A 12,485-nucleotide genomic window follows, 5' to 3' on the forward strand; every position below is an offset into this window, starting at 1 on the left:
ATGTTACAATTGTTCATCTTTGATGACGTCCATCAACCAATCTAGACCTTCGGTTAGACCCTCTCCCTTTATAGCACTAGAAGCAACTATGCTCCAGCTTCTATCTTTCAAATCAGTTAGACTCAACGCTTGCGAGACCTCGGCTGCAGTCATGGCACCGGGCTGGTCTTGTTTATTGGCAAACACCAACAACGCACTATCTTGCAACTCTTCTTCTTTCAACATGGTATGCAACTCCTTGCACGCGGTGTCGATACGATCCTTATCTGTTGAATCAACCACAAATATAACTGCCGAGGTGTTTGAATAGTAGCATCTCCAGTAGGGTCTGATCGACGTTTGTCCGCCGAGATCCCAGATATTCAACGTGATGTTTTTATACTTCAAAGTCTCGACGTTGAAGCCGATGGTGGGCTTGGTTGTTACCACTTCGCCCATCTGCAATCGGTACAAGATGGTGGTTTTCCCGGCACCATCTAGACCTAATATGAGTATTCTAATCTCCTTATTCGTGGACCATAGTTTGCCAAATATGTTTGTAAAACTGAATGCTTGTCCCATTGTTGGAATGGAAATCTCAACCCTTGACCCTTTGCTGTCGCTGCTAGACTCTCTTTCCCACTCAATGACCCAAGACAGTGCTGTTCTGCTCGGTGGCTCTTGGTGTGTTGACTTGTAGCGGTTGTTGGTGTTGGACATCCTGACAAATTGCGAGAATGTGACACTGGCTTCTTTTGCTCGCACGAGAGCGTCACTCTGCAAAGACCACAACCACACCATCTTGAGCACCAACGCCAGCAGGATTCTTACCCAGCACGGCCTTGTTCGTTACCGCATCATGAGCGAACGCCAGCCAAGAGGAATATTGCGGAACAAATCCGTGAGCGACGAAAACAGCACTAGCCCCCACGGAAGTAGCTCAAGCCACCATGTGTGCAACGAATTAGATAGACAAGAAGTTGTCAAAAACACTAGACTAAACGCCCAATTGCAGGCAGACTTGTCGTCGAAGGGCGATGCCATCAGAGCCAAGATAGCTCAGATGAAGAGAGAACAGGGCATAGATGAAGCTGAGCCAGCTTCTACATCGCACGAGCATTTGAGGTGGGATGAAATCAACATTTACAAAAACGAGCAGGAAAAGAGCGCAACCATGAAGATTGACGAGCCAAAGACCCCTTACGAAGGCGGTTTCAATCCCGAAGGCGAATACTACAAAGATGATGACGATGAAGATGAGGAAAGAGGCGGAGGCGAGGAAGATGATGGGATTCCCGAGTTTGAATTGGGTGAAGGTGAATACGATAAATTGCCCCAAGGTAGTAGTTCTTCGCTTTATGGCGGTCAAGTCATTAAAGACTATGATGGCGATGAACCGCAAGAGGCGGAGCCGCAGGAAGAACAGCTCTCTGCCGAGGAAAGACACAAGAGGTTTGAAGAAAAACGAAAAGAGCATTATCATTTGAAAGCGCTTCCTTTGAAACACAAGATAGATATCCCTGATGATGATATCGATGTCGATAACGATGATAATGCTGATGCCGATGATGTTGCAGAAAAATGAGCTGTTTACCACCCCACCCCCGTGCCTTGTATTTCTCCTATCTATCTATATTAATGATTTTTTTATTTTAATGAAGTTGCTTGCATTTCCAAAAAAGAAGAAAAAAATCAAAAAATCAAAGTGTCCTTTGTAGTTGGTCTTGTTCTTGTTCTAGTTTCATGTGTAGTCTCTTAGATTTGAAAGTACTTCAAATGCGATTTATCCAATGAACCAGAACCAACCAACTCCTTTGCGACGGTTTCAATGGTCGATTTGACCAGCGCGGCATCGGCATCTTTCAACTTGTTAGCAACGTCTGCCAAAAGAATGTCATCAAACTTCTCAATGAGCAAGTCAACATCGGCATCGATATCACTGGCTTTGCCTTCGTCTCCAAAATACCCGTTGTCCTTAACGGCAGCTCTGATGTTCCTCTTGTTTTTCTTTTTGGCGGCTTTAGCTGCCTCTTTGGCCTTTTTGGAATCGGCTTTGGCACTTGCAGCTTGCTCAGCGGCCTTTTTAGCAGCTTCTTCCTCGGCGGCCTTTTTAGCAGCTGCTTCCTCGGCGGCTTTTCTTGATCCAGCTTCTCTGTCCCACTTCTTGGCAGCTTTGGCCTTTTTAGCATCTTCCTTAAACTGTTTAACTCGAGGGTCTTCGTTGTGGGCTCTTTCAACCAACTCGTTGACTCGTTTGTTGTCCTCTTGTTTAAACTTCTTTCTCGAGGCAATGTTTTTGCGCTCAATGTAACGCTTATGGTCTCTATTGGCAGTGTCATCGGGGACATCTTCGTCTTTAAACTCAAACGTCTTCCACGAGTCAAATTTACCCCAAAAAGTGTAAAATGCTTCAACTTCCTCTTTAGTTGCTTGAGGTGATCCCAACAAAGGCACGGGTTGCTTGGTGGAGAACCTAGCCTCGCTTTCAAAAACGGGGCCCCAGACTTCAAAGAAATCGTACTTCAGCTTAGGCGAAGGAGGCTTTGGGTCGTTGTTGGTGTCAACCGAGTCATATTGTTTTCTCTTTACGGGGTCCAACATCACTTCAAACGCCTTTTGAATAATCTTGAAAAACGAGTCGTTTTCTAGTCCTCCACTGGCCGACTTCTTGTCCGGGTGGTGCTTCAACACCTGCTTTCTGTGAGCTCTTCTAATCTGGTCCTCGGTGGCCCTGTGTCTCAAGTGGGACAACCCCAACACCGCGTACAAGTTGGCCGTTTTCCATTCTCTTGGATCGTGGTCCAACAATTCTTCGCTCTGCTCCTCGTCGCCCAAGTCGTCATCGTCGTTCAGCTCAATCTCCTTGACATTCTTCCCCGCCTCCAACTTCTCAAACTCCGACCACGTGTGGCCTCTAAGCGTTCTCGAAGCATGAGCTAAGAAATAGCGGCCAACCGGTTCAATTGGTCGGCGGTTTGGCTTCGAGTACTTGCCAACAGCTCTGAACCCATCGGTCTCCCCCGATGGCAATACAATAGTGGCAGCAGACATGACTCTCTTGACGATACGAATAACAACGGTGCTCTGGCTTGGTCAAAGAAATCCCCAATTTTCAATGGGAATATGGAAATTTGGAGATTTGGAAATTTTTTTCATCACCACTACAAGGGGGGGACGCTACCAACACGAACACCACGGGCCATGGAGATGGAGATGGAGATGGAGATGGGAATGACAGGACATCACCGGCAGTTTATATGTATATTAGATCTAATCAGAGGTGTCTATGTTTCCTTAATAGCAGACATGTCCAACACTTCAAGCGAGCTTTCATTCTTGTAGTCTTTCTGCTCCAATAGAGTGCCCAACACGCGATAGTTGATGGGATCAATGATGGCTACAATTTCGTATTTCCCGTTCAGCAGGTCCAATTCCTCCAAATGGTCGATTGTGGGCTTGATCTCGTCTTCGTAGAGCTTCAGGTATACCCTTTTGGACACTATGATGCGGATTTTCAACTGGGCTCTGGCGATTGGCACGATTTGTCTTTCCACTAGCAATTTGATTGCTTCGAGAGCTTGCGTCTTTGCAGGCTTTGTCGGGTTGAGATGGAACTTGACTTCGTTCAAGCACTTTTCAATCATCGAAGGCGGATATCGTTTTTTCGAGCGTGGGTTTATGCATTTTGTCGAGATGATGTTGAGGAACTCGTTCTGCTTCTGTTGCTGGTTGGCGCTGCGTTCTTTTTCATTGAGCTGGATCTCGCCCTTGTTCAAGATCTCCAACACAATCTGGTCCTGGTCGGTGGTGTTGAACGCCTTGAGCAAGTCGTCGTTGTTGGCGACCTGGCCCTTGGAGACGTTGATAAACACCTGGGGGATCTGCAACACCTCCTCCAAGTCTTTCTCCACCTTCAGTCTCCAGTCCTGCACTTTGTTTTGATAGCAGGCAATTTCAAATCTCTTTTTGCCCTTTTTCATCCGCACTAGGGACACGTTGGTCAACCTGATCTGACTGTTGGGCTGGTTTATAACCGCCATCTTTCGCTGGTGATGTTATAGGGAAGAAGTTGGTGTGGTTCACAGTCAAAAGAGGGCTAAAAAGAGGGCTAAAAAGAGAGAGAGAGAGAGCAAGATGGTGATGATGGCGATGGCGGCGGATGGGGGCCATTTTTTTTTCATCCCAACTACAACTATCACGGCCCCAAACCACCACTCGCCAAAGCAACAAGACACCTAGAGGAGTAGCGAGCTCTTATTGCTCCCCTTGATGAGTACGGTCTTCCTTCGTGGGTTTATTTTTTTTCTTTTTTGTTCTCATTAAACAATCCATCTGTATAAACTGTCCCCACTCGACCAACTAGACCAACTATTCAACAATTTTCTCTTTTTTTGGTTTGGCAAATTATTCATCGTCGTCGTCGCCATCCTCTCCACCTTCAACAAACTTGGTTTTAACAGTTGACCACAACTTGGCGTGGTTGTGCTTGTTCCACCAGGTGTTGACTGCCACGTCGAAAAAACCTTGAAATGCAAACGCTCCAGCAAAGATTGAAGCAACAAAGATTGAGTTTCTCTCAAGTATACGTCCAAGTATAGACTATAATCGGCCATATAAGTTAGTATACAGCCACCTCTTTTTTTTTCAATGACGGGAAACAAGGCTCTTGAATTACATCAACTCGTCGTCCTTTTCTGTTCTTTTTTTTTTGTTTTTTTGCAAAAGATGACGGTAACGACAGTTTTCAACCTTCAAAAGAGGGTCGGAAGAGTGTACATACAGCCATGGTTTTCTCCTGTTGTTTAAAGATAAATGGGGGGTTGTCTTGTAGTTGGATTCAACCCTCTCTGGTGGAAATTCTGGAGCGTAAGAAATAATCAGATTCCGCTTGATTGGTTCGCTGCTGCGCTACCACATGCGCCCGAGCTATACCCACCCGCCACTTTTACTAGCACAATTTTGCAACTTTCCTATTCAAAGAGAACAGCTAGGCAAGGTAGGTTGGAGAGTATTCTAATATCTTAGTAGCTAATCCGGGTAATCTATTCTTCTAGTTCGACATTGTCAACGGCTTTAACCACGTCTTCAACCGAGGCGGCAGTGGCTGCAGCATCGGCTTCCAATTTCGCATCCTTGCCGTCCTTGGCGTCTTTGGCTCCTCCGGGGTATTTGCTGCCTTTATTTTTTGGCTTTTTAGCCTTCTTCTCCTGTTTTGGAGCTTCAGCTGGGTAACCGTTGGCTTGCGCTTGCTGGAAAAGCTCATTTTGGGCAAACTCTTCTCTTATGGGCGCCAACAACTCATTGATCTTGTCGGCAACTCCACTCTTCAAATCTGGCGGTGCCAACTTGCCTTCTTTATAGTCTTGCTTCAACTGGTTCAAGGATGTGTATTCCATTAGCCCGCCATACTTCTCTGGCCTGTCAATGGTCAACTGGAAAGCGTCCTCCTTGCCACTTTTCAACTCGTCAATTGGTTGAACCACGTATTCCAAAAATGCAATCAACCCGTTATCACTAACATCGCCAGGCGCACAGTATGCACTGTTGATCTTCTTTTTAACATCCTTGGGCTCCTCCAATATATCAATCTTGGAGTTTGGATCGGAGGCGCTCATCTTGCCGCCTTGGCCTAAACCAGGCACCATGGCATTCATCAAATGGCCTCGTTTCTTGTAACCAAGACTGGGCAAGTTTTCCTCGGCCAACACAAAGATTTTTCTCTGATCAACACCGCCAAACTGGGCATCCACTTGCAAGTGCTCTTCGTCTATCGCTTGCATCAAGGGGTAAATCAACCCTGACAAGAGCGGGTTGGCCACTTGCTTGACAACATCGGCGCCCGCTCTCTTGGCGTCATTCTGCGAAACAACATTGGACATTTTGAAGAGATCCATCACATAGTCGCCGCCTTGCTGGTAAGACGAGCCAACGACAAACCTCAACCTCTCAATTGGCACATTGATCGACTTCAAGATAGCCTTGACAACCAACTCATAGTACTTGGCCCGAAACTGGACAACCTCCAAGGGCGCCTTCATGTTGTCTAAAAACGCATGTAAATCGGCAAGCAAAACGGTAACTTCGCAGCCAGCCTTCAAGAAGTGCGCCAACTTGACCATGGGCACAAAGTAGCCACAGTGCGGTTTACCTGTGGGTGCGGTACCCCAATAAATCTTGACTGGCCTATCCTCCTTCTCCAACACATCCTTTATGATCTGGCCATTAAGAACTTCCTGTAGTCCTTTCGTGATCAACTCGTACTTCTCCAGCGGGGATAATTCCTGAGTCATGCTGCTTTTTTCCTTCTTTTTTTTCCTACTTCTTCTTATTCCGAGACCAGCCAACCGTTTCTCCTTCTAACACAACCGTGGGGCCGCTGCTGTATGTATATATATCCAAATACGAAGATATCCAGAGGGTATGAGGTGTAATCTGAAAAATTTGAGTCAATTTTAAGAAAAAAAAAATACTAGCGGTTTCCTAATCCGGCGATGTGTGCGGCTCACGCCCATGGGATCGCCAAAAGGCAGCCAAAGGGGGTCTCATTCTTCCTCCCTGGACGGTTTGGCAACACAATTTAACAGCAGCAACAGCAACCAACAAACGCCATTGGATCAAGGTTTTGCAGCTTCTTCTGTATCTTCGTGATTGATTGTGCACGTTTTCTTACGCAGAAGGAGGAACGAACGGACGGACGAACGAACGAACGAACGAAGAAGAAGAAGCAACGAGGAAGAGGAAAGAAGTGAGGAAAGAAGTACGAAGGACGTAAGAAGGACGTAAGAAGAAGAAGAAGAAGGAACGAAGGGAGAAGTAAGAACTACAAAGAGTTGGAGGTCTGACTCGACGTTACTAACTACATTTGCGTCTGCATCTACAGCTACATCTACAGCTCAACCATGGAGGGGGAAGATTTGAAAAGAACCCTCGTGGAATTGCCCTCGAAATTAAACTACAGGGACTCCGGTTCAATCAAGCATTTTATATTCAAAATCCTATACTACAGCTGCACTAATCACGGCCAACTGCTCCGCCGGCTCTTCCCCGATCTATCGGCCTCGGACCTTGCCTTGCTTGAAAGCTCAAAAGTCGACTTTGACTTGGAAACGTTGCGTCAAGTAAGTCCCTTTTACCAAACCGCCAAGAATCAAAACGCGGCTTCTTACACTCATGATCCCGATAAGCCCTGTGCGAGATTATTCAAGTCTAATGATACCGTTTACCGGTGCGAAGACTGCGGATACGACGACACGTGTGTTTTATGTTCATATTGCTTTAACGAGCAGGACCACGTCAACCACAGTGTGCTGCTGTATTCTTCCCAGGGCATGAATGGAGGTGTATGTGATTGTGGAGACCCCGAGGCATTTGTCAATACTTTGCACTGTAAATGCTCAACTGGTGTTGCCACCGAACCCAGTTCCCTCTCAGAGTTTTCATCATCCTCAAAAGCCAGCAACTTTGATGTGCAAAGCATTCACACAACCATTGAAATCTGTCTTAAATACGTTTTGGACGTGTTGAATTTCTCGATAGGCACTTTACCCCTTGTTCATAGGCTAATGAATGAGCAAATTTCATTGACGGCAAAGAGATGGTCAAATTACTCGTCGCTACCAAGAGGCCACTATGGCGGTGCCTTTGATGAAAACTCGGTTGATAAATGGTACCTTGTGCTATGGAACGACGAGTTTCATGACGTGAATCAAGCAGTTTATGCAATCAAGCGATGCATCAACTGTAGCGAGGGCAAGGGGATGGAATTGGCTTCTAAAATCGATAAGGAAGGTTTCTGCATCTTGCTTGAATCGAAATCATACGAGTCGCTCATCAAACCGAAAAATGTTGTTGAAACAGGAGGTTTGGTTGCAACTATAACTTCAGCTCGAGATTACATGAGGGACATGATTGTAAAGGCAATCTTTTTCTGGTTAGAAAATATAGTCACGTCAGACGATAAGGCTTTTAAAAACTTGTGCCAAACCACTTTATCGCAACTATTGGTGGATAACGATTACAATTTTGCCAAGGCTGTTCCTGCCGAGTTCTTGCTCACGACTGCTGGCAACAAGGCTAGTTGTTTCCGAAACGGTATTCCTATTGATAACACATTTGTGCCTTTCACCATTTCCTCCTTTTCCTCCTCGTCCTCGTCCTCGTTCTCCTCCTCCTTTTCCCCCGACAACAACAACAACAACAACAACAACAATAGATCAAATTTCCCCTATGAGGAATCTGATCTTTCAATGCCCTTTTCAAGTCTAAGTACAGCCAAAAATCCGTCAGGTCAACTATCAAGGTTCCAAATACTACTCGTTTTTCAAATAAGATTACCAAAGCCAGTTAGGAAAAAATTGGTGCCCCTTCTACTTCCTCTTTTAGTCAGGAACAAAGACTTTAAGCAGATATTTGCCAGACAATTTACGGAAATTTATCCTACGCTTTTAACCATACTTGCATATTCGGACCGCGAAGATCAACTAAATATCATTGATGAAATAGTGGCTCAGCTCTATACTTGTCCCATGACTGTGCAAAATCTACTAAACTCGGTAGGAATCGGGTACATCTTGGCCCCCATTATAGCGATTATTGAAGAAAGTTCCGCCTTTTGGGACTCTAACCAAGGTTACAAGGTGTTTTGCCATCAAGGAGACGCAACCCATCAGCAACGGACTATCCAAAAAGCCATTGAAAGAGGGATCCGGGACTTTGATCATTTCACATCGAGCACTTTTAGCCCCGCATCCTTGGCTAACTTGATGGAACACGACAATATGATTTGTATTATTCGGTTCTTGCAATTGTTTCAAGGATATATTCCACTCAAGAGAAAATACGGCGAGCACGTGGAACAAGAACTGTACCTCTTTCGGTACCACGCTACGATCTCGGTGCCCTTGCTCATTTGCATGAAAAATCTAGCAATGTCCCAACATGCCAACCCCAGATCGGACATTTTTATTAAAACCATAATCGAAGTGTTGACAAGCAACAGACTCCGACAGGATGGCGCTGGTGGAGAACATTACCAGCTGTTGGATGTGAGTAAGCATCCACACGGCCTAGTCTATCCCTTGTCCTCCTTTCTTTCCTTTTTAATCCAGAGCCGAGGAATGAGAAATACTCAAGACTTGCTTTTGAAGCATTATCAAAACGAGGTTGTTGCCTTGTCTCGTGACTCGCTTTGGAGTATAGTCTTGGCCTCTCAAATCAAAATTGGCTTTTGGATCAGAAACGGTTTGTCTGCCTCGCGCCAGGCCTCGATGTACTTTGGTTCTGCAATGTCCGAACTCACGTTTTCAACCGATTTTCACCTCCAACAACTAGCCCTCTTGGCCGGAGACCCAAACGAAATGGTCAAGAATATGCTCAAGCGGTGGGAATTATCCGAATGGTTTGCCAATGAAAAAAAGTACAGCGAGACTGTTTACGAAGACCGGTTTTTCTCCATTGCTGAAATGTTCATCTGGGTAACCTACAATTTATTTGTCGATAGAACCAAATTTATTGAGGCAAATGATCACGCCGAGTATGCTTCTTTTCATGCGAAAAGAGTTTTGGCGTACACCTTGTGCGAGCAATCCAAATCATACTCAAGTTTGAAGGCCAAAGTCGAGTTGCGAGTGTCTCGACTACCGGAATTTGACGACTTGTTGTACAAAGTTGCCGACTATCAGCCCCCATCTGCACTTGTAGACAGCGGTATTTACAGGCTCAAGGAAAAGATTTATGATGAGCTCGATCCCTTGAGCTTGTATCTGGACCCTGTGAAATTCCATACATTATCAGAGGTTATGACAAAAGCAATTGCAAAGAATTCTAGAAGCAAGAGAGAAGAAGACAACAAAGAAGAAGATGAAAAAACCAAAGAAGAAGAAATCAAAGAAAATGTCGTTATTTTGAAACCCGTTATTTTAAAGTGCGGGTTGGCAAAAATTGACAACTCGCTCGGGGCATTTACCAAAACCACCGCGTTTATCAAAATCATTTACAAGCTTTTGCGAGTAGCTGTTGACACCTCAAACGAAACGTACCTTCCCCAGCTTTTGCACTTGATTCATGCAATTCTACTTGATGACGAAGTGATACACGGAAAGGACTATCTCAATCAGAATTTTGTCGACATTCCTGTCTGCGACCTTTTGGTCACTATCGTGCAACTAGGCTTGTCGAAACTGGTTTGTTCAAAGACTGAGTTTTTAATAGACTTATTTTTGGCCAAAGACGATCGAATCTCGGAAAACCTAGTCAGCTGCTTTGGAGAGGAGACTATACAACTGTTTAAAGAGCGCAGAATGAATAAAGCAGGAAGCAAGCAAGAAACAGCGAAAAGGAAAGCCGAGGAGAGGAAGAATAGGATTTTGAAAAAGTTTGCGAGAAAGCAGGAAAAGTTTTTGCTGAAGAATTTTGAACCGGTTAAAGTCGACGACGGCCACAGTCAAGTAGGAAAAGAAAACACAGAAAACACAGAAAACACAGAAAACACAGGAAACACAGGAAACACAGGAAACACAGGAAACACAAGAAATACAGGAAATGCAGGAAATGCAGGAAATGCAGAAAACAGAGAAATTGCAGAAAATGAAGCGGACCATTCTCGGATCTGCGTTTTGTGTGGTGAACAGGAAGCGGGTAAAAAAGCATTTGGTATTTTGATACTGGAAACGCTAGCACCAATCTTTTGGAAATTGGACGATTCATTGGTAGATTCCGCTTTGCATAATTGGAGTGCCGATTTCATTCAGGGCCAGGACCGCAGCGATTACGGAGATGGCTATCCCGTTGCTTCTGCTTCTTGCAAAGACTTTGAAAAGGGCGTCCTTTCGACTTGCGGGCACGGCATTCATTACTCTTGTTATATAGGCGGCGTTGGAAGGCTGAATAACTACCCCTGTCCGTTGTGCAGAAATCTATACAGCTCGTTCATTCCCACGTTACCACTAACTGGGGCGTTGAGGGAAAAACCCAATCTTTTGAACGATTATTTATTCATGGATCCCACTTCAATGAGCTATTCAGACATTGTCAAATTCAAAAGCTTTTCCCCCAAGCGGGGACTTTTACGTGAGCTTTACATCCCCAAGGTGCACGGTCTTCACTTGAACATATACGCGAACCTGATGCCTTATGACCGGTTCTCAAAGCAGAAGCTCCGCAATTGGGCTCCCGAATTGGCTAACACGATTCAAATGGCAGAAATCACCACAAGATTGCAAGGGGTAGATGCATATTCGAAATTTGTGACTCAGATACCGAAGCACACAAAGATTTTGTTGAGATCCTTGTTCCAGGCCATCATTTTGATCCCCGTGCTAGATAAGGAAGAGTGTCTTTTGCGGAACTCGGCTCGTTCAAGATATGATGAGGCCACCAAAGAGGTCCATGAATATTCCAATGGTGTGTTTGCATGCACACTTTCCTTGTTTTTCAAAACGCACGAGTCCTTGGCCACGTTGGCTCGAGTAGGATTGTGTGAACTCTTTGCGATTTTGGTCAGCCGTTATCCCAGTGGCTTACCACAAGGAAAAGACATGATGCAATCGCCCACCGATGGCAATGATGAAGCAATTTTGGATCTTTTCCAGATTGTTTGGAAAAAATACGGTCAACAGGTGAGTGCATCTGCGGCAGCCACGTTGTGCCAACTAGCCTGCCAAATATTCTGCATTTACCTAAGACAGGTGATTATATTCCAGGACATACTCCTCGGTCACCAAAACGGAGACGACTTTGTTAGTGACTCGAGATTTGAAAGCATGGAACAGGAGATTGCCGATCAAGATCGTTTGCTGTTATTACTGTGCTTGGATGCAATGTGCCGGGTAGTACGAGTTCCATCGTTGAGTCATATTGTTGCAAAATTAACCTCTGAAGAAGATGATGATTCGTTGGAAAAAAACACTTTTGAGACTACCCTTAAAATAAAGAGGTCACAAAGTGCCTTCTTCACACTCGATTACCCGGGAATAGTTCATCTAACGACATTGCCCCAGGATTATCAAAACTGTTTGCTTCGCTTACCTGAAATGGGTGTCCATGACAAAATCCGGTGTTTGCTCTGTGGCACTTGGCTAGCGAGGAACCAACACGAGAACCACATGCACGAATGTTCTTATGATATTGGAGTGTTTTTCAATCCAAAGAAAAACGTCTTGCGGGTCTGCATCTTGATCAGCGACACTCCAATCACGTTGGAAATACCGGCTCCGTACTTGACCAAGCATGGAGAAGTCAAGACTTTGGGTTACAAGGGCAAGGCGTCACTAAGCGACTTTAGATTCGTCGAGCTCAACAAGCTATGGATCAATCAGGGCTTGTACGCGTTTGTGACGAGAGCACTATTCGCGGACACTTCGGGCGTTACAATGAACGGCCTAGGTATAAACTTGGACAGAACAGGAATGTTTGGCTTGGCGGTCGAGGACATTGAAGAAGATGATATGGGTTGGAATGAAGAAGACGAGGAGTTTATGATAATGTGAGTAAATAGATAATATATTAAC

At 45.1% G+C, this 12,485-nt stretch overlaps 7 protein-coding genes across 7 annotated transcripts; 2 read left to right on the forward strand and 5 right to left on the reverse strand. All coding sequences in view use genetic code 12, as the record gives it.

Moving 5' to 3' along the window:
- Positions 1–3: 3 nt before the first annotated feature.
- Positions 4–780, reverse strand: LODBEIA_P48790 (uncharacterized protein; the record flags this gene model as incomplete). The annotated part of the gene is made up of 1 exon (XM_066975148.1): positions 4–780. One exon carries the CDS (start codon positions 778–780, stop codon positions 4–6), a length of 777 nt encoding a protein of 258 aa, XP_066831817.1.
- A 58-nt stretch (positions 781–838) lies between these two features.
- LODBEIA_P48800 (uncharacterized protein) lies at positions 839–1,564 on the forward strand (the record flags this gene model as incomplete). Its single annotated transcript, XM_066975150.1, has 1 exon — positions 839–1,564. One exon carries the CDS (start codon positions 839–841, stop codon positions 1,562–1,564), a length of 726 nt encoding a protein of 241 aa, XP_066831818.1.
- Positions 1,565–1,734: 170 nt separating this feature from the next.
- Positions 1,735–3,030, reverse strand: LODBEIA_P48810 (uncharacterized protein; the record flags this gene model as incomplete). The annotated part of the gene is made up of 1 exon (XM_066975151.1): positions 1,735–3,030. One exon carries the CDS (start codon positions 3,028–3,030, stop codon positions 1,735–1,737), a length of 1,296 nt encoding a protein of 431 aa, XP_066831819.1.
- Positions 3,031–3,263: 233 nt separating this feature from the next.
- On the reverse strand, positions 3,264–4,019 carry LODBEIA_P48820 (uncharacterized protein; the record flags this gene model as incomplete). The annotated part of the gene is made up of 1 exon (XM_066975152.1): positions 3,264–4,019. One exon carries the CDS (start codon positions 4,017–4,019, stop codon positions 3,264–3,266), a length of 756 nt encoding a protein of 251 aa, XP_066831820.1.
- Positions 4,020–4,383: 364 nt separating this feature from the next.
- Positions 4,384–4,765, reverse strand: LODBEIA_P48830 (uncharacterized protein; the record flags this gene model as incomplete). Its single annotated transcript, XM_066975153.1, has 2 exons — positions 4,384–4,578; positions 4,760–4,765. 2 exons carry the CDS (start codon positions 4,763–4,765, stop codon positions 4,384–4,386), a joined length of 201 nt encoding a protein of 66 aa, XP_066831821.1.
- A 256-nt stretch (positions 4,766–5,021) lies between these two features.
- Positions 5,022–6,269, reverse strand: LODBEIA_P48840 (uncharacterized protein; the record flags this gene model as incomplete). The annotated part of the gene is made up of 1 exon (XM_066975154.1): positions 5,022–6,269. One exon carries the CDS (start codon positions 6,267–6,269, stop codon positions 5,022–5,024), a length of 1,248 nt encoding a protein of 415 aa, XP_066831822.1.
- A 609-nt stretch (positions 6,270–6,878) lies between these two features.
- On the forward strand, positions 6,879–12,464 carry LODBEIA_P48850 (uncharacterized protein; the record flags this gene model as incomplete). The annotated part of the gene is made up of 1 exon (XM_066975155.1): positions 6,879–12,464. The coding sequence occupies one exon, from the start codon at positions 6,879–6,881 to the stop codon at positions 12,462–12,464; it is 5,586 nt and encodes a 1,861-aa protein (XP_066831823.1).
- Between the last annotated feature and the right edge of the window lie 21 nt (positions 12,465–12,485).

The sequence above is a fragment of the Lodderomyces beijingensis genome (genome assembly GCF_963989305.1).
Source record: "Lodderomyces beijingensis strain CBS 14171 genome assembly, chromosome: 6".
NCBI classification, from domain to species: domain Eukaryota; kingdom Fungi; phylum Ascomycota; class Pichiomycetes; order Serinales; family Debaryomycetaceae; genus Lodderomyces; species Lodderomyces beijingensis.